The sequence below is a fragment of the Calidris pugnax genome, unplaced genomic scaffold (genome assembly GCF_001431845.1).
Source record: "Calidris pugnax isolate Ruff unplaced genomic scaffold, ASM143184v1 scaffold18, whole genome shotgun sequence".
Taxonomy (NCBI): domain Eukaryota; kingdom Metazoa; phylum Chordata; class Aves; order Charadriiformes; family Scolopacidae; genus Calidris; species Calidris pugnax.
This window is the reverse complement of record NW_015090812.1, coordinates 8,004,572-8,027,674: the sequence shown is the minus strand read 5'-3', so window position 1 is coordinate 8,027,674 and position 23,103 is coordinate 8,004,572. Positions and strand designations below refer to the sequence as shown.

The 23,103-nt window shown below is 48.3% G+C and overlaps 1 protein-coding gene across 2 annotated transcripts; it reads right to left on the bottom strand.

Annotated features, from left to right (window-relative positions):
* Positions 1–3,296: 3,296 nt before the first annotated feature.
* Positions 3,297–12,828, bottom strand: LOC106886192. 2 transcript variants are annotated; one of them, XM_014938922.1, is made up of 3 exons: positions 11,761–11,807; positions 11,421–11,464; positions 3,297–7,594 (listed from the first exon to the last, which is right to left on the bottom strand). In XM_014938922.1, exons 2-3 carry the CDS (start codon positions 11,432–11,434, stop codon positions 6,964–6,966), a joined length of 645 nt encoding a protein of 214 aa, XP_014794408.1. In that variant the 5' UTR covers positions 11,435–11,464; positions 11,761–11,807; the 3' UTR covers positions 3,297–6,963. The 2 variants fall into 2 exon arrangements, with proteins under 2 accessions (XP_014794408.1, XP_014794409.1); XM_014938923.1 differs by lacking the exons at positions 11,421–11,464; positions 11,761–11,807 and adding an exon at positions 12,535–12,828.
* Between the last annotated feature and the right edge of the window lie 10,275 nt (positions 12,829–23,103).

Sequence of the window (23,103 nt, the reverse complement as noted above, 5' to 3'; positions counted from 1 at the left end):
CTTATTTGCACAACCACCACGGGGTGCAGGCAGCAGCGGTGTGCCCACCCCTAAGGAGGCTGCAGAAGCCAGAGCCCTTGGGTTTGCTGGCAGCAAGCCCTTCCCATGTGCAAAATCTGCCTCCGAATGAAGAGCACGGAGCCCCAGAAACAGCAAACGAGATAAAATGTGCGGAGGGAGAGGGAAGATCAGCTCCTAATGGCAGCATCATATTTGCCTGGCTCAGCTGGAGATAAAAAGATGAACCATAGATCATAATGATTTCTCATACTGAGATAACAACAGAGGAGGATTTGTCTCCAATAGAAGCATCTTTTTCTGCCTACGTGCCAGCAAAAGAAAATCATTTTTCTGTCTGACTTCATAGCAAACTTCATCAAATATCCATCTGGCACCAGGCCAGCGAGCCACATATGAAGCTGTGTTCACTGTCACAGCAGACTGATGCCAGAAACTCCAGCAAAGATTCCAGCAGGAGGGAGCTCCCACGATGGTTTTGGAAGGGCAAGCAGACCTCAGGAGGCACGGCTTATTAAAAGCACTGGTCCAGAAAGATCTTTTGGGACCTGATTGGAAGCAGGGGGTCTGGTAAGGGACTGTAGCTCCAAAGCTGCCTTTGAAGTTCGGTCCTCACGTGGAGACAGAGCCCAGCAAGATCTCATTTTAGGGGTGCCTGGAGAATTGAATAATACAGCAATTCTCAAGTGTTCGGATCAGAAATTTCATTTGGAACCTGGGAAGCTTTTTTCTTGGCAAAAACATCATGAGAACCAGTGTCTTCTCAGGACAGGCCAATTTCAAGAAATCAGAATTTCCCAATGAATATGTGCTCCCTGGAAAAACTCCTGAGGACTCTTTGTATGCAAGGATGCCTTGAAAAATACAGTCTATCCTCCCAGCCCTGACACCCTCTGTGGTCTGAGAATTCAAAGCCATATCAGCATGTGTAGGTCCCACAGAGAGAGACTGAGAGTGATTATAAGTAGCAGGAGACCTGCCAATGGAAATGGTGAAATCTCCTCTCCACAGACCTTGTAAATTAGACTGAACAAAGCCGTGGAAACAAGCCTGTAAGGAGCAATGCTCACTGACCAGCCCTGATGGTCCAGCTGTCTTCTGCAGCCCGGTGGTTCACTGTGGGACAGAGATTCTCCTCGCTGGATCTCCCTGGATCATCAGTGGGAGCAGCTGGGACAGCAGAAGCCCCCAAACTGGCCACTATTGCATGGAGCCAATCACTGGGAGGTTGAAATTGATATTAAAATTAAAAACGTCAAGCTTCCAGCTTCCCTAAGAAACGTGAGAGAGCAAATGGTGTGGAACAACACCAGAGGAGATGCTCCATATCCTTGATCCATCTAGAGAGGGGTGCTGCTGCAGAGGATGCGCGTCTGCTGTGGCTTCACATCACCCTGGTGACATGGGCAGGGTGTTGCTCTGAGGCCACCCCAAAGAAGGAGATCTTTAGGGTCATCATTCTGATTGATTGATAGTCAGGAGTTTTAGAAAATAAATATACAAATATGCTGTAGCAGGGCAGCTGCCGGTGTCTGAGGGTCTCTCCCATGGATGCCGAAAGCTCAGCTGAGCTGACAGCATTTGACAGCTGGAGAAAACCAGCCTTTCAGCCTCTAAGTTGAGCACATTTGCTATGGACTCACTGGAGACTAAAGACTTAAAAGCTCATTTTTTTTAAAAAAAAAAAAAAGAGGGACTTTGCAAATGGAAATTTCACATTTTTGTGGATATTTTTGCTCTTTCATGGATTTTTTTTTCCTCTTCCAGGACTTATGCAGAGGAAAATGCCCCATTTCTTGCACAAGTGAGGCCTGGAAGGTTTGTAACTTTGCTGTGGACTTGGGAGTCCTGCAAAAGAATGGTAATTCATGAGCATTCATGAAGCTCCTGAGTCAGAATCAGAGCGATGGATGAGAGAGGGAGGTAAAGGCTCCTGAGGAAGGGTAAGCATTTCACAGGAGGGAAGGGGTCTACCAGCTCAGCCTAATGAAAGGGAAACTCTAGGAAATCTGCAGCAAATCTAAAATGTTTCAGGGATACATATTTCCAGGAACCAAAATGGTATCTCGGTTAAAAGCCATTGTTGGTACGAGGATAAAAGGACATAAACTAGCCACAGATAAATCTGGGCCAGGAATTAGAAAAAGCTAATTACATTTCATGTAATGTTTCTGTTTTATTCTTCCAGATAGAGAGAGAAGCTTGATTCATGGTCTAGGTTAGTGCTGGGCAGCTGCCGTGGCAGAAATGCTACAGGCTGCAAGTCCAGGAGGGCAGCAGAGGATGCTCAGCCAACCCTCCTCTGTGCTCTTCTCTCTGATCCCACTTTTAAAAAAGAAAAACCCTTCCAGGGAGTTCTTCCTAATGGCCAAAAAAAATCCTTTCTGAAGGGAGCAGGTTTTCATTTTACACACATTGTCAGCGGCGCCTTCTTAGCCAGCTCATTTCCCAGGTCTTTAACCAGCCAGCCTGCCTGGAACGGAGAGATTTCCTCTCGTCTCAAATCACTTGGCTGCACATGGGAGAGAAGCCCTTTGACGAGGTGAATTTGCAAGGCTCTCAAATCCTCTTTATTCTCACTGTGCTATCCCTCCTTGACTCATCTCCAAGAGACCTTGTTGGGCTAAGCCCAGCAGGAGCACAGAGAAGTGATGGCACCAATCCTAGACACACACAAACACACCCAGATACAGCTTCCACCCCTTCCCCACACCATAAATTCAATATCATCTGTACCCAGGACCGGGGAGGATCAGCTGAAATAATCCAGTCCCATCCTCCATCATCGGAGAGGCTGAATTCAGAACAGCCCACAGTCCTCAGGCACCCCAAGCCCACAAACCTGCTCATCCCATGTCGATAATGAACGGGAGACCCACAATTCACCTCTTCAGGTACTCAGCTGGGTAGGAAATGCACACGTACAGGAAAAACAAGGGCTATATGGGGCTATTCCTGTGTTAGCCAAAGCAACGATAGTGAGAGTCCACGGTGGGACCAGTGTTTGGGCAGCCAGGGCTTCAAGGAGCAATGGTGTTCAAGAGGCAACATGAACTTTTAGGGATGCTTTTTCCTTGCAGCTGGTTGCACTGTCTAGAAAATCCAGCAGGAGAGTGAGGAGCACAAGGCAAAATGAATGTAAACAGCCTTGAAGCACGTACCATCCTGGGGTAAGGGAGAGGGTGGTTGGTAGGGTGAAAGAGAAGGCGGCCCAAATGCTCACTGAGTGCAATTATTTTAATGGGTCTGTCTTTTCCAAGTTCCACATTGCACACATGTAAATAGTAACTAAAAAAAAAAAAAAAAAAGACTCACAGTGGAAACTCTGACTTGGAGCACAAGAAACTCTCCCTGTCTCCTGCTACACAAGGAGGCACAAGATTCACAACAACATTAGTCACGGCTGATCACGGAGGCAGACAGACAGACAGACATGGAAATCCTGAAAGACAGAAAAAGGCAAAAGCAGGGCATTCATGCTTTGGAAGGCAGCAGATGTTCCCATGCCCACCTTGCTGTGGAGGCAGGCAGTTGGGGTCACAGCTTGGCGTACAGACCCACCACACCAAGGGATCTCACTGGTCCTACACCTCCGCTTGCCGACGTGCCACCTCTACTGGTCATCGTCTCTTGGGTCCCAGGAGTGTCACCTCCCAGAGTGACCCTGGCTGTGCCAGGACCCAGGACCGTGCTGGGATTCCACGTATGGTGCTGGCTATGTCACAAGGCAAGTGTGAACCACACCGAACTCCTAGCTGGCCCTCAAAGCCCCCTGTTCCTGCCCAAGGGACCTTTGCCTTTGACTCCTATGGGATCTGCCATTGCATTATCCATCACTGGTAGCATTTCAGGGTGCAGCTGCAGTAAGGAGTGATTCCAGTATGCACACACCAAACTTGCTTTTCAAGCCTTCAGCAAGGAGATGAAGGAGCTGTATGGTTACCACTTGATTTTTCTACTTTTTTCACTCCAAATGCTCAAGGAAATGTGCTATAGTAACCATGTTCACATGGGCAATACCTCTAAAGGACTTTCAGCCTGTTGTGTGCTGTTCCAAAAGGCTGGTGAGCCAGCAACCTGGGAATCAAGCCTACATCAGCGAGCTATTTGGTTTAATTGCTGCAGCAATCACCGGCAGCCAAAAATCATGGGAGCCTTTTGTTCAGTACAGCAGTTCCTGTGTGCTGAAGGGCAGCCGGTGCTGGAAGCAGAGCTCATCCATGGAAATGAGCTCTAGAGGGGATCATGCAGAGATCAGACCATACACACTCATCCACCTTCAAGCAATCTCCAGACTCAGGTGTGCTAATACCAACTGTGGTGCTTGGCAATGTGTTCATCCTTAAAGCAGCTTTAAGTGGAGTTAGGAGCAGGTATTTTCTCTCCTGCACAAGCAGCGAGCTGAGCAGTAGCACAATTAAATGATTTTTCCCAGGACCTAGAGGCTGTACAAAAGACTTGAACCCACACAAGTATCCTTCTCCTGAGCCTGCTTCTGCCCCTCCTAGCCAGGAGACCAGCCCTGCTAAAATCACAGACATAATTCCTTGATGTAGAAGAAGCTGCTCAAGGCAGCAAAAATGCTGGGGCACTCAAGAGGACCCACATTAAGACAGAGTGTTTGGTTACCTCTCATGAAGGAATGAAATCAACCTCTTCCTAGCCGAGCTCATGAAGGGGCCATCAGCTGCACAGTGGCTCCTCAGAGCAACCAGGACACCTCATGCATGGACTGTACAGCACCGTGGCTCTTCTCTCCAGCTCCCCCATGACCCCACATGCCATCACATAATGCAGCACACTAGCCACATCTCTCACAACCTGGCCATGCAGAGGTCTGCTGGTGGCCTGGGGGAGCCTTGGCCATGTCACAACATCTACCTCTCCTCCAGCATTTCCCTTTCAGCCCTCCTGGCTCTCCGTACACCCATTTCTGCTGGCTAACACCTCAGGGCTGTGTTGTCATCAGCCTAGCAAACCACTGATGCTGGGCTGAATGGTAAGCGTTACCTCCATCTGGCTACAGGAGATGTGAAGTACCATAGGAAGGAGATGACTAAAGGAAATTTGAACTATGAACTATTTTATGAAGCATTAGAATCCCCCACCAAAAAAAACCTGAGTGGTGGGGGGCTTATGGGCTGTTTGCTGGCCCTTCTAATCTGGGAAATGCGGGCCATGAAAGGGCATTAATAGGGTGCAGGAGGAAACTAAGCCAAGGATAGAGAACTTTATAGCCTCTCATTAAACTCTACAGCTCCCTGCTGCAGGATCACAAATGATGAAAGCTGACAGACACTCAAGGCGCAAATGGATTATTTCCTGAAGAAGAAATCCATTCAGGGTTACTAAACGCTGGCACCACTTCCAGCTCAGGAAACTCCTAAGAAATAGCACATCAGAAGCTGGGAGACCATTTTGGACAAGCAACAGCCTGGTTTTGCCCTGTCTTTATGCTCTTCTCCAAACCTTGGTCTTGGCCTCATCTGAAACGGGATACTCTGGGCTAATTGGAATGGTCTCCTATGGTCACTCTTGTGTCCATATGACTTCCTAGTCACTCAAAGTCCCAAAAGCCCCATTTGAACTACAGGATTTACATAAACAGAGAACCTACTCAAAATCTACACTCACACTCCTGCTGCTGCCTCCTCACATACTGCTCCTGCCCAGCACAACTGTCCTTCCCCACACAGGTCCCATATCTCATAAAACATGTGAACAGCCTCTACAGGAGCCAGAGCAAAGGCCTGTAAGCACAACACCATCTTCCCAGGCAGGGTCACCCAGGAACCAAAAAGCCTTTGCAGCAATGATCCATTAGGTGAGGGTCTTTCCGAGGCAGAGGTGGTGTCTTTGTGTTGAACAGCTCTTGATAAATTATCTTCCCATTGCTTTGCAAGCCCATGAGCTCCTTGAGTGGCCAGTTTCCTGCAGCAAGGGAATCCACTCTCTCCTGGTTGCCCACCATGTGTAATGGGTCTCTCAGCCACTTAGGGGAAGCAGATACAGTCACCATCTTCCAGCACAGCTAAACTGAAGCCCATAAAGTTATTTGCCTTTTGTCCCAACCTGATGTGTGTCCCAGGCCAGCCTTCTACAAAAAGATAGAAAGGAAGCTGCCTAGTACTCCATAAATAATCAATCATTGCCCAAGGATTCTGCTTGCAGGCTCCTGCCAATCTCTGGTTATTCCAAGAGCTCGTCGCCAAGGTTTCAGCCTGGCTGACCTTCTAAGGTACCTACTGCTCTGAGCAGCACAGCTGCAGCCCAATCTGATTAAAAGAAGAGGAAAATACCAGTGCTAATTGCAATCCTTGTGATGTGTTGTCTCTTAGAACGGGTGGGAAAGCCACCCAAGTGAAGGCAAGATGGGCCAAGGATTTTCAAGGGAGGGGAGGTTGTTTCACACTGCTTTTTCATTAGCAAACACATAGCTTTGTCCCTGCTGACAAAAAGCCTGGCACTAAAAATGCTGAAATCTTCTTGTGACTGAGTGGCAGCGAGCTGTAATTTACCGCATTCCTGCTTCTTTTACGTTCAAGAATTGCTTCACTTCTGAGAAGAAAGAGCTATCATTTGTCAGCGCTATGTAGCCCCTCCTTCCAGCCATCACATTTCCACGTTATACTGGAATTATAAATTAATTCATTCCCCGCTTCCTATCTGCTCCCCCAAAAAGCAGGTGTATTCCCAGGAACTGAGAGTCATCCTTTCACAGCAACATCATTAACAATTTTCTTTTTAAAGCCACGTAATGGGCGTGTTCCTTGCAGCAAAAATCCGGGGAATTTTTTCTGCTATTGCATCCACCTTCCTTAAATGGATTCAGAAAGACCTGTCTGTCTGCTGGCTTTTCATAAGCACCTTCCCCACACCCACGGATTTCCAGCCCACCCATTGCAGCAGCATCTGGCTGGCTGCTAACAAAAGCTCTGCCCGGCTTTAGGATGCGGCCAGGTCCCGGGGCAAGTTGAGCTGTATCGCTTCTCCTCCCGTGCTGTACTTGGCCACCGGCCCGTTGCCTTCCATGGTGAAGAGCTTGCAAGTCTTCGCGTTCTCGTGAACCGGGGTGGACTTTTTCGAGGAGATAGGGGAATTTGTGGGGCTGAGCTGAACGGCGGTGGTATCCTGCACCGTGTGCTCACTAGTTTCAATTTCAAAGGCTGTGTTGCCAGGTTTGATGAGCCCAATGTTGGAACCTGGTTTGGATTTCCTGGCCCCGTGAGCTGGGGGCCTCCGGCTGCAGATGCAGCAGGCACCAAAGAACGTGAAGGCCACCACCAGCAAGATGGGTCCGATGATGATGGGAGGGTTGTTCATGGGGAGGAAGGTCCCAAAGGCAAATGCTCCCACTAAAGTGATGTTGATCCCTGCTAGCATGATGCAGAGTCCACAAGCGCAGCAGAGGGCAGGGGAGGGGAGGCCCTGAGGTCGTGTCTTTTTCTGAATGGGTTTCTGGGACAAAGAGGCACTGCTCTTTTCACTGAACATGTTGAGATGAGTCTCAGAGGTCACTTCAGTTTTCATGGGATGCACGCTGTGTTGAGAAGGGTCTCCTGCTGTCTTGAAATCCCTGGAGAAGAACAGAAAAGCATGCAACCATTAGAGCAATGAACCAAAGGTACCTTTCCACCACCATTCACGGTGACCAGCATCTTCTCTGGGTTTGCTGGTACCAACAACTAAGTACAAATCCAAGCCTTTTCTCAAGTCTGGGCTCTCTTGTCCATGGTGGTCACATGCAGTCAGCCTCAGGCTGGAGCTCTGGGCCCAGCGTGCTCAATGCCCTTTGCCATCCAGATGAACGATGCCCAGGTGAATCCAAGCATGAGACAGCCCAGAGCCTACGCTTGGCTCTACCTGGAGTCTGAGCCACAGGGCAGCATTGCAACAGTGTGGCTGGACAGGCAGACCTACATCATGAGCTCAGATGTTTCTCACATGGGTTTGAGACCTGCTGTATACATTTCTTGACATTCCCTCTATTCCATCCATTCTTCCCTTAAAATACAGGCTTTTCAGGACAGGCAATATTTCCTGCTGCCTGCTTGGGCAGTAGCTGGTCTCACAGTGTTTGTCATCACCCCCACAACACCTGCCCAAAATAACAATAGACCCCAGTACTGCTCTGAACACCCCTCACTGCAATGTGAGCAGAATCTCTTCTTGGATGGGTAAAAGTCCCAAATTGTAACAAGAAGTGGGACTCTTTGCTCCATGTCTCAGCTGTATAGTAACTGAAACTTGTCATCCAGGTTGCCTTTCTAGCCAGTGGAGAATAAAAAGTCCCAGAAAGAAGATGACCCAGTACATCACCAAAAAATGTCCACAACTGGGGGCTGAGCTGACTGCAGAGGGAAGCTTGGAGATGACTTGAGCAGTTAGGAGTTAGACGCTCAATGAGACAAACTCCACCCACTGACACTGAATGACTTGCCATGGGTCACAGAAGTCTGTGATGAGATGGAGCAAGTGTGGGTGTTTAGCCTGCTGGACCATGCTTCCTACCAGGCCTCACACCACATTCGGTGTCATCACATGAGATCCTGTAGAGTGAGGTTGTTTGCCTCAGCAACTGTAAAAACAAACTTAAACGAGGTTTGTGCACAAAGCTACACCGGCTCCTGGATGAAGGCTCACGGAAACCGAGATGATGAAGCTGGAAAAGAGCCTGGGGATCTGCCTAGGACCCAAGGCAGGAACACATAACCCTGACTGACAACAGCAGCTTCTCCATGGAGGAGATTATTGGATGTGATAAGAGCTGGCTTTGTGTTCGCTGTACTTTGCTGGGAAGCCAAATTGCCAGAAGCCGAATTGCAGCAGTTTGCTGGTGATGCCTTTGATTTTACAGGCAGGAGAGCATTTCTCTTCCCGGGCAGATTGCAAACAATAGCAGGCTGCTCTCTCCCACTCCCCTGCCTGGCTCCCTAGCTTCCTCCCTCCTCTGTTGTCAAATCACTTTCAAAAGGGTTGCTGGGGGAAAATGGATACCACACAGGTTTCTCCTGCAAAAGCCAACAATCACTGTTGTGCTATTAACACTCTGCAACCACTAAATTAAAAAAAAATAAACCATCACCCATCAACCTAAAACATGCCAGTGGGATCAGCCGGGCATTTTCAATGTGTTTCCTAGGTTATAAAATCTTCCCACACCTCCAGCTGAGGCAAAGCTCTCTGCTGGTCTATCTGGTGTCATGTCTCATTTTCTTGGCTTGGGTTTCTGTTTAGACCTGAATGAAGTGCAGCAATGAACTTTCAGTGAAGTTCTGATTCAGTGAGACATCAGCTGGAGCTGGCAGGATTAAATCCATCCTCATCTGGGGATGCCTTACCAGGGAGGAGTCTCTCTGCAGGCAAAGATGTCTCAGGAGAACTGAGAGCGTGTGAGATAAGAAAGGACATTTTCTCCATTGGCCAGGCTAACATCTGCATTTCTCCAGCAGGGTCCTTTTGTTCTGCCTGGGAACCCCATCACACTGATGTGAGCTGGAGCCCTCGTTCTGCCTCCCTCACCAGCCCTGGACCAGCAGCAAGACATCTTCTGGTTAACAACATGCACACACACACACAGAGTGTTCTCACCCCACCTCTTACACATGCCAGTCCAAATCTTTGTTTCACAGAGGCTGGAGATGCCCCAGGGTGGCTCTTCCCTTGATTTGCCCTACACCTTCCTGCTGCAAAGTGCTCAGCAGGAAACCACATGGCTCCTTGTGGTTAAATCATATCCCTCATTCACTCCACCAGGTTTCTCCCTCCCAACTCCTCAGCACTCACCCTGCAAGAATTCCCTCTCCTGGGAGAGCTGGGCATCTAGCACAGCTGCTGGTTGTGCTCTTGCAGGATGCAAAAACAAACTGGCTGCCTCTGCTCCTAAGCAAGGCAGACACCAGAGGTCATGCTCCCACTGAGATTTTCCAGAGGAGCTTCAACCTGTTGCCCATCACATCTGTCAGCTGTCACCTGTAGACAATCCAGAGAGACCATGCTGGTTTCTGGCTGCTTTCAAGGCTGCAGCAGAGTCACCCAGCATGGTCCCCGGCAGCTCATTTTCTCTGCCTGGCAATTTTTCTTCATCGTTACAGCTCCATGAGCACAGGGGAGGTAAGTTTGGGCAAAATCCTCACTAGACCTCCCCAGGCTGTACCAGGGGAGGAGGGGGACAAAAGGGCTTGTTCAGGTACCACTGGCAATGATAAGTCAGGGCAGCCCATCCAAGGACAGCTTACCCCAGCTGGTAAAAAAGAACCACAGATCCACTCCGGAAGGACAAATGACATGTGAGAATGATCCAGGGTGGGTACAATCACCATCAGCTTCCCAGGCATTCACAGCCACTTTGCAGAAGAAGAGGAGACCAGATCTACAGTAGGGAAATAAGGATGTGGCACATAAAGACGGAGATCTCTCATCCTGCAGCTTGACTGAAGGAGGCACCAGCTGCTCCTTGGGCCTCCCCGGGACAGTCAGAGAGCTCCCAGGTTGTGCCAAGGGACTGACTGGTCAGGTACTGGCAGCTACCTGCCTCCTGGCAAGGGAAAGGAAATTTTCAAATAAACCACTGTGGCTAAAGCAGTGATGAGTAACTTGCCAGGAGTCACCATCCTGGGAGGCCCGTTGGGTTGGGTGGCTGGGAACGCATTAGTATCAGCATGCACAAAAAGTCAGAGACTAGAGCAGGCTGCGTGACAAAAGCCAGGGTCCTGGACCTCCCCAGATACATCTGCAACTGTAAAACGTGTATCTGTCAGTTCAAAGGGCCAGGTCTAACACAATGGTCATGACACTGCCTGAATAGTGAAGCTGTAACAACAGGAATCCAAGGGTTTGTGTTGCACACCCTTAGGTGGGGAATAAAAGCACCTGGGGGTGACTGAGGGAGCAAGATACCAAACCTGCTGAGATGGCTGAGATGCAAAGAAAGCATAGGGAGCCAAATCTGCCTCATTCATATTATGTACATGGAGATACACCTAGAACTATGGGAAAGAGTTAGCTGGAGTGGTCAAAATGAGAGCCAGGGTTGAGATCTCATTTAAACTGTGTGAGAAATTCTGCGGGTTGTCACATCCTTTCTATAGCTGCACCATAAAGGTTCTGGCCATTCTATGTCCAAGACAAAACTTCTTTCCCATCCTCTTCGCTTGGCGCACCTACATGGGGTAGCAGACCTTTCCCAGCAGAAAGCTGTGGAGTCATTGGAGAATCTAAGGGGAACCCTTCCTGGAGTAGGGACCTCTCCCATTTGCTTGTGGACAGAAGACCTTGGAAGACAGCACCATCATAGGGCTAGGACATGACCTGCACACGCACCACAGGGCAACCAACAGTACAAAACAGACACCGTGTTTGCACTGGGAACATTTAGAAAGTGGATCACTGTTGGCTCTCACCTTGATCTCCACATAAAACATCAGGGATTGTACACAGGGGATTCCTGTTGGAAAACCAGATGAAATGGGGATGAGAAAGCCATCAGAGCAGTGGAGAATAAAGCAAAAAAAAACCAAACCAAAGCTACAGAATGCCTTACACCATTGTCTGATAAGACTCTGATAAGACTCTGCAACGACACCAAGTCCATCTTTATTCTGATTGCCATGTACAACACCAGCATCTTTGTTCTCCTGTCATCTCCTAGAGTGCAAGCTGATGCTGTGGGGAGAAGGGTCCCTCTCCATCCCCTTTGCAGTCACAAGAACTCCCTGATGTGGGTGATCTCCCACTGCTTACCTGCCTGAGGATATCTGGCAGCTTTTACATTCCACTTCCGCCAAGTTACTGGGTTCAAAAATGCCAACTTTCTTTCCGTCAGGCATCAAAAAAGTTCTCTTTGGGCTCTCTGTGTGAAAAAGGTTCTTTTCTTATCAGTTAGAAGCTAGGTTTCTTCTCCAAGCAACATTTCAGCTTGAAATGCATTACTGCCGAGCCCTGCTACACACACACACACACACAAAGCTGCATATCCAAGCCAGAGGGATGCAAATCCAGAGGCTACAGTGATTCCTCCCAGGGGAATATCCATCCATCCCTCCCTATATTCTCAGGGGGACAAAGAGAGACTTGCATTCACAGCCCTGAGAGTTCCTAGAGCTCGAAGGGGACACTGACATATCCAGCCAGCATTTTAGGAGCATCATTTAAAACCACACCAAGCTAAGCACGCTTCCCTCTTAGTTCTGGTGAGGGGGATTGAGCTGTCATCCTTCCACTCAGCCTCACCTCAACAGCACAGCCAAAATATTTGACAGACCCCAGATGAGTCTCCTTTCTAGAGGTGTGATGGCACAGCGAAACGATGACAGCGATCAGCAAACACAAATTGCAGTCAGACAGCTCTAACCACCCCCCGCACACAGACAGTCTTACGAGCACACACACACACACACGCACCCTTTAGCTGTCAGGAGAAGCACAAGACTTTTTTTTTTTTCCTTGGGCAAAGTGCTGGAAACTCTCCGGCAGGGCCAAGGAGAGCCTCGGTGTCTGGGAGGGGGACACACTTACCTGGGCAGGAGCGTGGAGCTGGGGATGGAGAGAGCGGGTGTCCCGGGTCCCCCCTTCACCCGGGGATGACAGAACCGTGGCTATTCCCCGCAGGGCCGGGGCTGTAACCCAGCTGTGCTCTGGGATGAGAAGGATCTCACATGCTTCTTCCCCTCTCTTCGACGAGCTCGGGAAACTTTGCTCCGGTGCCAGGCGATCCCTCCGGGAGAGCTCGGCGGCTTTCCCCCTACTTTCCTCCTTCCCCTCGGAGGATGATGTCCTTCTCCTCAGGCAGAAGTGGGTTCAGACGCAGCATCGCTGCCCCGCCGCATCCTCTCCTGCCTCCTCCTCCTCCTCATCATCATCCTCCTCCTCCTCCTCCAGCCCGCGGTCCCCAGCAAGGCTCAGCCCCGCAACTCCCCCGCTGTCCGGCAGGTTCTCCCCCTCTCCCCGCGCCTTTCTTTTTTTCTTCTTCCTTTTCTACTTCAAGGCTGCAGCTCCCGCCCCCTTCAGCTGACAGAGGTGGCCGGAGCAGAACAGCCCCCTTTTACCCCCCCCAAGGAGAGGAAAAACCCCGGAGCGAGTCTCCGCGGAGGGGCAGCCCCAGCCCCGCTCCGGCGCCCCCGGGGCGGGGAACAAGGAGGAGGAGAAAAATCACTGCCAAGTGCCAAGGAATAAGATGCAGGCTCTCCTCTTGCTGCAGAGAGGCAGGGAGCCCTTAAACGCCAAAAGGTTTGAAACGTGGGTTAGGAATGATAATAATTAAAAAAATAAAATAAAATGCAAGCGGTGTCCGGGTGCCTTGGGATGCTGGAGGGATGCAGGAGGGGCTCCTCGCTGGGTGGTCGGCAGTGAGGGGTGCTGAGACAGGACCTTCCAGAGGTGGAAAATGTTCAGAGTGTGGGATCTAGCAAATAAAAAAAAAAAATAAAAAAAAATAAAAACCAAACAAAACGTCTTCAGATGCAAAACTAATGTTTTAACGTGGCAACCAGATCTCAGGTACGCCTAAATGCTTGGAACAGGATGCTAGACCCTGTTGCAAGCACAGCCAAGATCTCAGCGCCCGTATCAAGAAGCCAATCTCTGTCTGTTTGCAGAGTTGGTGACCACAGGAAAGGGCAAATTGCAAGTTATGCACTGGCTGGAGTGTAGATAATCCATCCACAGCTTAGGCAGTGCTGACACTCACATGCGCTCGTCTGCTCTCCATGCCCACACTGCTGGAACCAGCCTGGATGCTGCCCGTGACAACTGAGCAGAGGCATTTCTCCAGCTTATTGCAGCAGAATTCTATATGAATTGGGCTGGAGCTGATTGAACATGAATCATGCTCCCCTCTTTTCTAAATGATTGCTTTCATGGTCTCGAGAGAGAGAGGAGAAAGGTAACATAGAGATGGTGAAAAACAAAGGTCAAAGAGAGAAATCGCTGAAGAGGAATGAATTCTTACTTCTCTCTATTCTTCAGGCACTGCTCCAGCCTGAGTATTCTTAATACAGCAGCATCCTCTACTGCATTAAGTTGCGTTTCACCTTACAGGTCATCCTGGAAAATCAGGCAAAACCAAGATTTGCAGAAAGGAATCCATCCCCCGCTGAGGAAGACAACTCTGTTTTCTCCTTACCTTGGCTAATGTTAACAGCACACTGCACAACTTGAACAAGAGGGCAGGAGGGTATCAGAAAAGCGGTGCTGATCAGATATGTTGACTGCCTGGGCTTCTAGAAAGAAATAAACGAGAAACATCATTGCAGACCTTGCCAGAGATGCAGTGTCTCCACTAAGGATTCCCTGGCCCTGTAACACGAGGTTCAAGATGGCTCAGTGCGCTCATCCCTACCAGAAAAGTGATGGGAGAGCTCACGATGGAAGATTTCCTGGAGAAAATCTCAGTGTGGCACAGCTGAGAGAGACAGTTCCACACGTGGCAGAGCTGGTGTTTAGTGTTTGCTGACTGTTGCTGGGTAGAAACCAAAGTGGTTGAACTCATTCTTGGTGTGGTGCAACGGAAACGGCCCTACGAGCCATGTTTATTTAGGAACAGTGGCTGCCAGAGGGAAAGAGACCACTGGGGTCATTCAAGTCCCCTGCTATCACGTTGTATAATAGCATTCATAAAGCGCTCAAGCTCCAAAGGGGCCCAATTAATACCGAATGACCTGTGAGCTGTTCCCTAATTGCACAAGGTAGCGATGAAGAGGCTGCGCCTGCTTCAGGTTGGCTGTTGCACGACTCCCCATCACACTTTCTGCTTAATGGCCCATAAACCCAATAAAAAGGCTTTACTGAAACATTACGCATTTAGGGCTCCACTGAAGCAACAATTCTGAGTTTCACATATGTGGCCCTGGCAGCCTGGCAGACTGCATTCATGTGACTAAAACAACCACAAATTCAAGAACTCAAACTAAAGGCTAGATTTCCCACTGGTACAAATCAGAGCGGATTCGTTGCCTTGCAGAGCTTTGATAGCTCATGAGCATTCATGATTTGCCAAGGGGGTTTTGCCAAGCTGATGGCTCCTAATTCCAAACTTGCCAGGGGCTGGGAAGCCCTGTCTTCTTTAGAGGCAAGATCCCAGCCCTCAGCTGACTAGAACTGATATTCCTCTGGGAGAAGCTGTTTGTTCCCAGTTTCTGCTGAATTCAGAAGTCAGCTGAAGTCAGAAATTTCTGAATGAGAAGCAAAATTGCCTGCTTGCCTTCTCCCACTGTCGGTTCCTAACTCTGGTTTACATTACTAAGAAATCGAGCTCAAGCACTCTTGCACCCACAGAGGCTGGTCTTCAGTGTCACCACCTCCTGGTCTGAAGCAGGTCAGGATGGTGACCACCGCATGGGAAGCCCTTAGATATCACACTGGTTTGGAGGGCTTTCTTTCTGCAAGAATAATTGAAAAAAGGTGAGAAGGGCAAGGATGATCCATGCTTTCATAGAAGTTCCAAAGGATTTTGGTTGAGACTGACACTGGAGTGAAAGAGAAGCACCCATGCTTACAAGAAGAGCAGTTTGACAGCAGCCCAACGCCTCAGCACAACAGGCCCAAAAAGCAGCAGCCCGTGATGCTGCCCGCTGAACCATACCCATCGCACACGGAGCGTGGGGAAGACAGAGAACGCCTGGAAGTTTATGGTCCAATAAGATCATTAGACAAAGGTCACTGCCAAAACGTCCCCCTTCAGGTTTCCACGAGGTCTCTGGAACTGGCAGCTCGTGGTGCATTTACATTTTAATTGCCTCTGAAGGGAAGGAAACGCCAGACTGAATCTGCTGTTGCTCCGAACCAGTTCTAAATGCCACTACGTCTGCCTGAAAGTTTGTGCTACAGCAGGATCCGTCTCCGTCTCACGGCTGGTTCTGGCAATTCAGAAGAGGGCAAGGCCAATTTCTGCGGCAGTGTTTACCTGTCTATAACATCAAGTACAGAAAGTAGGAGGCAAAAAAGAAATTAGCATTTGTCATTCCTAGAGGCAGCTGTGAAATTACTGCGCAGGAGATTTAAACCCACGAAGGAGACACCTCAGCGTGTAATTACAGCGTGTAATTAAAATCACAGGACACTGCCACGGAGAACAACAGTATTAATGTGCACTGTCCCAGAACAGAGGTGCAACCTGACCTGTCAAACACAACAGACCAGATACAGCTTCTGGCTCACAACGTCCTTGCATTTCCCATCACTGGGAATGGCCTGAGGGGCAAAGCTTGCACCAGGTTTGCCACGGTCCTCATGATCTAAGCCTCTGCTATTGACAGCTGTTGAGGCAGAATAATAGGTAAGGTAGATTTTTTTTCCTGGTCACAGATGACCGTTCTCATATTCAGGGATGAAGCTTTTGTTGTTTCTGAATGTGAACCAAAACTGGCTTTTCTAATCAGAGTGACTTGGCAGCCACACTTCATGCCTGGTCTCCCTCAGGACAACTGCAATATCCAACGGACTCACTGCATCGTGGCAGGATTAGTTCCTACTTTTACTCTGCTCTTCCCGGGAGCATTCTCATCATGCACAGCACTGGTCTCATGACCTAAAGCATCTGGGCCAGCTGCTCCCAGATCCATCAGCAGCTGCTCCCATCCCCATGTTTGCTTATGCCATACAGTGATCCCCTTCAGAGCAGGGGTCAATTAAGCCCCAATTAACCATTTTAGCTGAAGACTGTAGGCAGAATGTCTGTATTTCCTCACCAGGTTGCATTTCCTCAGGGTGTCTGTAGAGTGCTCAGCCCCTCCATTCAAAGAGCTGTGACCTGACATGGACCCATGATCCACTCATGCCAAGACTCCTGCACACGGTCTGAAATCAGAACAGGACACTGCTGGGAGATGGACAGAGAAAGGTATAATGAGTTGTCTTCATGACACTGCTTGGGATTTGGGCCCTGGACAGAACGTGGATCTCAGCTGGGCAGTCAACAGCCTGATTTCCAACATCATTAAATCTTTGCTTCTGATCGGATGATCTACGTCCATAGCACCTTTGCAGTTTGTTGGATTTTTAAAAATAATCTAGAGAACATTTTTCCTCTTTCACACAAGCAAATAAACAAAAAAAAAGGGCTTCCAGATGTTCAAACAAGTTTCACCTTCTTATGACACCCTCTGAAAATCCTGAGCTGAAGAAAGTCAGCAGACAGGAAACATCTGTGCAAGTGGCTGTCCTGTTACACAAACAGTACAGTAATTTTTTATGAAGCTTTCTTAAACAGGAGGAAATCAGCAGGTCAGTTATCAGCAAGGGGCAAATATTTTTAATTACCTTGCAGAGAGGATTATGTATCCTGTGTTTAATTCTCAAAGGTTCCCACTGGCAAACTAATTAGCAAGCAGCTTCACTGGAAAACCAGGCCTGAAGTTATGTGGCTTTATTCGCCCGGGAGGCAAATAGCCAGTTCATTCTCCACTGTCACATTATGGTCCTCTCTGCTGGTCAAAGGATCTGGAAGAGACAAAAACATATAGTTTGCCCATCAGCAGCTCCACCTCATTTCAAATGCAGTTTAGCAGAGACCTCAGTGTTACATCTTCTTCTTTAAAAGAAGTGATGGTAGAAACTGTAGTTGAAGGGCTGTTGGCCCCTCATAAGCTGGTCGGTGTATGCATTATATATTATAGTTTATACACTCTATATTACATATTCTAATATTTTTTCTTATCTTCCCCTTCTCCTCCAGGAGGAATACACAAATGCATCTGATCCACATTTGAGCTGTGAAGGTACTTAAGAGCCTTGGATAGGATTCATGATAGTGAAGTCCTGATTGATCAGAGTCCTTAAATATGAGATTTTTCTAGGGATTGGCCTATGGATTTCAGTGGGACTACTCACAAGCCTGAAGGTAAGTATGTACTTTCTAGGATCAGTACCTTCAGCAGAGGTAACCTCACAAGAACCAATGATGTGCATGGAAACAGGGTCAAGCCCCATAAATTAAGCATCACATGAACAATGAACTGCCCTTCCAAGAGCATTTACACTCTTCTGTTTGGGATCATGTCTTAGTGAATCTAAGGATGTTTCTGAGGATGGGATTTAGGTGGTGTTACAAACCAGCAGTGGTGAACTGGGTTTTTGATCATGAAGAAAAACAGAAATGAAAGAATCTGAAAGGAAAAAACAATCAAATGTCATGTCCTCTCTGAACCTAAACCCAATTCTGATGGCTCAAAGCACAAGAAAGAGGACAGCCATCTGTGCCACTTTTTGACCCGGGGTAACCTACCACATCAGTTCCGCCTTGGGAACTAAATCCACCAAGTAGTGTGTTGGCCAACCCACAACTTCTTCCTGTCCATCCAGCCACTCAGATATCCCCTTGAGCAAGGTACTGCTGCCCAGTTGAGCCACAGGCAATAGCAGAGGCTGATTGCAAGCATGTTTTTGGGTGCATTAGGTACAAATGTATTCATCTCACTCATCCTCATGGGGAAAAGCACCCATGTGGTGATTTAGACTATCAAAACGTATTACCCAGTGGAAGCAGACCAAGCTAGTTACTATGGGTAAAATGATGGGTTATAGCTTTCCACATCTTGATAATTTCACCTTTTTCAATGATGTTCCCATTCAACCTGTCCCCAGATGTGGAGACCAAAACCCCTTTGGAACAGACCTGATGTTGCTTTGTGAGCCAGCAAGAGACTAAAACTGTGCCTGTTATATCCACCCGATGGTCAACTTGTAGCATGCCAGACCTCAAGAGATGCTAATTACCATCAACATAAATCACATTAGCCAGTTTGGATTCCTGGAAAATCTAGCTTTGAGGCATGTCAGACTCAACATTCTCAACAGATGGTGTTTCTGTCTGAAGAGGAAACATGTCCTTGATCAGTTCGTCACTGCTTAGGGCACTGATGCTCATTTCTCACAGATCTCTTGGAAGTTTTTGTGGCTTGCAAAAACTCCTGGGTCCCTCACGGCTCAATCTGCAGTACAACAGTAGACCACTTCACAAAGTGAGTCCTTAACTCTTCAGATCAGCAAAATAAACAAGACTTCAGTGAAAATTAGAGATCAGAATTGGGACTCCTTATTTGTCCTTATGTGAAGGTCTGGAAACTTTTTCAATGTGCATCCTATCTCCTCAACTGCAGGGTGCACAAAAACACCAGACTATTTAGATCCTTCTGTGGTTTAGCCAGATCCCACATAACTTCATGAAAGTTGTTGCAGTGACTTCAGTGAGCTGTGAACAAGGTCTGTAGGATGCTGCCTTGTGAATATTTAGCCTCTGGTAGAGAGCAGATGTCTGCGGCCTCCGTATGGGATATCAAGTTATAACATGGCAAAGCACAGACCATTAATCACATCCTTAAGTGAAGTGATTATAAGGTCATCACGTCAAACATTGCCTAGCATCATTGTGCCTGCACAAGTTTTATTTTACATAGAGCCTGGGGAAGCATCTGGTTAAAACACTTGACTCCAACTCATTAGCTCTGCTGCAAAGCCTCTCTGCTAATACACTTAATCTTCCTGCCTCTCAGTTCCTACACCACCCTCCCAGTGTCATCACCAAACGCAGTGAACGGGTCCTACTTTCCCTCAAAGAACCTGCTGTGAGGATGAGTTCAGGTCTCAGACACCACAGACCAGAGGTGCTGCGTTTGCCCATAGCAGACATAGACATGCACATACCCCACACCAGACCCTGGAGCACCTGCTTCTCACAAGTGTGAGGTTAGCTGTATATGATAGACATCTTTTTGCCTTCAATAGCAGGATCAATCCAGAGGAGGGGAAAAAAAAATCCCACAATAATTATGTGCCATTAAAATTATGGCAGCCCATACATGATTAATTCAGTAGGCTTTGGAATAAGATCTTCAGTAGAAAGCAGTAGTGTGGTCATATAAGCTTTGCAGAGTTTGATTTACAGTAGTTGAAGAGAGAGGAGAAGGACACCAAGTCAAGCAAGTTTCACCTCCTGCCAAGAGCAGCCACCAGTGTTTGCCCTCAAGAAAATGATCTTTCCTTTTAAGCAACTGGGACAGGACAGAGGTTCCTATTTCACCATGCCATCCACAGACTGATGGGATCCATAAACCAGTAAATTAGGAAAGGTACCTGTCCTCTGCAGCACACACCATCTCAGAGACATGCCAGCAGTGTTGGAGTAGATGAGTTCAGAGCAGTAGGATGTAGATAAGCACCACCAGCCTGTACCTCTACCAGCAGATACGAGAAAGCATTACTCACTTTCTACAGCTGGGTGGACAACTGACTGGAGCTTCTGTAGACAGATTTTAGTGCTATTTAATTTTAGAAGTCACTGAAATCGCACCGTATCCCTTTCCCCATCCCACCTACAGACAGTGCAGGTAGAGGGAAAAGCTGCCTCAGCCATGGGTGAGACCCTGCTAACTCCTCCACCCAGCAGACTGACTAAGACCAGGTGAGAATTAAGCACGGAGCTCTCAGCTATCGTCACTGCCAGGGTAATGTGACATTCTCAATAAATCTCACATCCTCTTTAGCAAGGCTGGTAGAGCTGAGAAATCATGAAGTGTCATTAGAAGCAGATGTTGGTTTACAGGAGCACTTTTCCAGTGCCACAGATGCGGTCAAAGCTGGACACCCCTTCCCTCATCACCTTTCAACACGTTTTTTGTAATATTCACTTACCTTTCACCCCTTCCACAGAGATCAGAGACCGAAGGTGCCAGGTGCTGCATAAACACATGGAGGTAAGGGATTTCTGTCTCTAAGAGGATGGGGGAATAGTCATACACACATTTGGCAGAGTGGGACACCGAGGCACAGAGACTACCTCAAGGTGAGTCCCATCTCAAGACCGTGGTCCAGCCCTTCCTTCCCCAGCCTAGGAGGCAATGGGGAGAGGCTTCCCAGAGTTTGTGCATCACCCGGAGATGCAGCACAACTGCAAAGATGCTGTGAACATCCCACCCTGCTGCCCAGGGGACCGGCAGCCATCTGCTGAGCACTCAGTCCCTCTAAGATCTGCAGAAGGTCAGGGTTTCACTGTTTTTTCTCACTAAATCATTTGTCAAAAGAGAAAAAGGATGCTTAACCTGCCTGTGTGAGGAGTCGCTGTTTGCAGTGCCTATTCCTCAGGCAACAGAAGCAGTGCCTAGGATTATTCACCACTATTTTAAGCAAATAGGAAAAAAATAGCCTGTGCTTCCATCGTCCTGAAGATCAAACCATGCAGCAAACAAAGCAGCAGCTCAGGCTGAGGGTAAGAAACAGAAGCCAGGAGAGAAAGCCCAAATGGCACTGATTTGACCGGGGGTGGTGGTTAGTGCCATGGCAAACTGCTGGGGAAGGATCTGCAGGACCTAATGAAGCCAGGGCTGATTTGCAACCATTTTCTCATGCCCAGCAAGCGAGAGACTGCCCCAAAAATACTGCAATGTGTTTGGATACAGGATGAATTCACCAGCTGTTTTCTGAAAAGCCTGGGATGCCGCAAACAAGATTAAGGCAGAGAAAGAAAAATAAATAAACCCAAAAAACTGGAAAGATCTTGGATGAGTGTCTCTGTGACTGTTCGAAAGGAGTAAAATGGTCTCCTCTGAATACAAGGTTCCTCCTCATCTTTCACCTGTGCTCTTTAATTGATCATTAGTTTTTCTTAAAAAGGACAGGCAGTTACCAGGGGGTATGGAGGCATTCCCCTGGCTTTCTGGTCAGGTGAGGACTGAACTTTCCCTGCCTCCTCAGAGAAAGGGATGGGGATCAGAGCTTCTGCTTAACGTTGATTTGCGATTCTGACCTGCTGCTAATTACACTCCCCAGCCCTGCAGTCTCTGCCCAGCCAACACAGAGTTTAACTCCAACAGAGAAACCCGCTTCTTAAAGGCTGTCGCTGGCTTCCCCACTGATTTGGGTCTCTCAGGATCTGGGGAAGACGTTCACAAGTGACGAGCCCATGGTGTAACCTCTCACCAGCCCGCAGCTCAGCTTCAGCCACTGACTACACACACTCCCATCCCCTTCCAATTATGAACCCAACTGTATGAGCAGCACCACGCAGTCATTTTACCGTGCGATCGGAGCAGGCTGGGAGCACACACAGAGCCAGCTCTAGAGATTCAGCTAATGAGGGGCACCTCATTAAGTACCTCGGGGAGAGCTTTCAGCTGATGTGTTTTCCTTTGCACTTGAGATGGGCCTGGAGCATTCACATCGACTGCTGAAAGGAGCTTGCTCACAACTGCTAACTCATTAAGTGCAGTAACTCAACGACTTGCCATATCTGCTGGTCTCTAAATAATTAAGCGTGTCCCTTACTGCTCCTTGCTGCTCATTTAGCAAGTTTTCTAGCCATCACCTTGCTGTCATTTTTCCTCCAATGGAATTATTGGAGGTACTTCTTGGAAGTGCCTGCTTTGGCAGGGAAGCAGCTCATCAGCCACTCTCCAGCATCTTCTCCAGGGCCTGTATCCTCCTGAAGAGCTCAACCTCACCAAGGGCACCACATCTTCTCTGTCTCCAGGCTTTTACCACCAGCTCAGCCACCAGGAAGCTGATCCCTTACCTACCCTATGCATTGCTCACGGCGTCCCCAGGCACAGATGGATCATAGATGCAGCTGGGTGTTTGTCATGTTTAACCCCATTTTATAAAATTGGAGGCAACCGCATCTCCCATCCCCATCTCACCTGGGAGAAATCTTCTCTTGGCTCCTTTGCGTGTTCGAATGGTGCAATTTGATGCTGGGTGGATTGAAAGTGCACTTGCACATCCCTGTGAGATTTTCTGCTCGCTGCTGGGGCCCATACAACACCCACTCATCTCAGTGGGAACCGGTATATGCTTCACAGAAAGAGCAAGAAGCCGAAGCACTGAGTATGTGCATTTCTCATACAGTTCCGTGCACAACTGCAGCTTATTCCTGATTCAATAACATGGTGATCCCAGCTTCTGGAGAGATGGATTAAATCAATGATTAATTTAAAGTAATTTATACCTTTTAACCATTCAAGCATATTTCCCAGGTCTGAGACCTGCAAGCCACACTGGATCAATGCCTGGAAATCTATGATTATTTCAGGTGTAAGTATTTATCCCCCATAACACAGCAACATCCTCACCTCTAAGGAACCAGTTCACCCCTTGGCT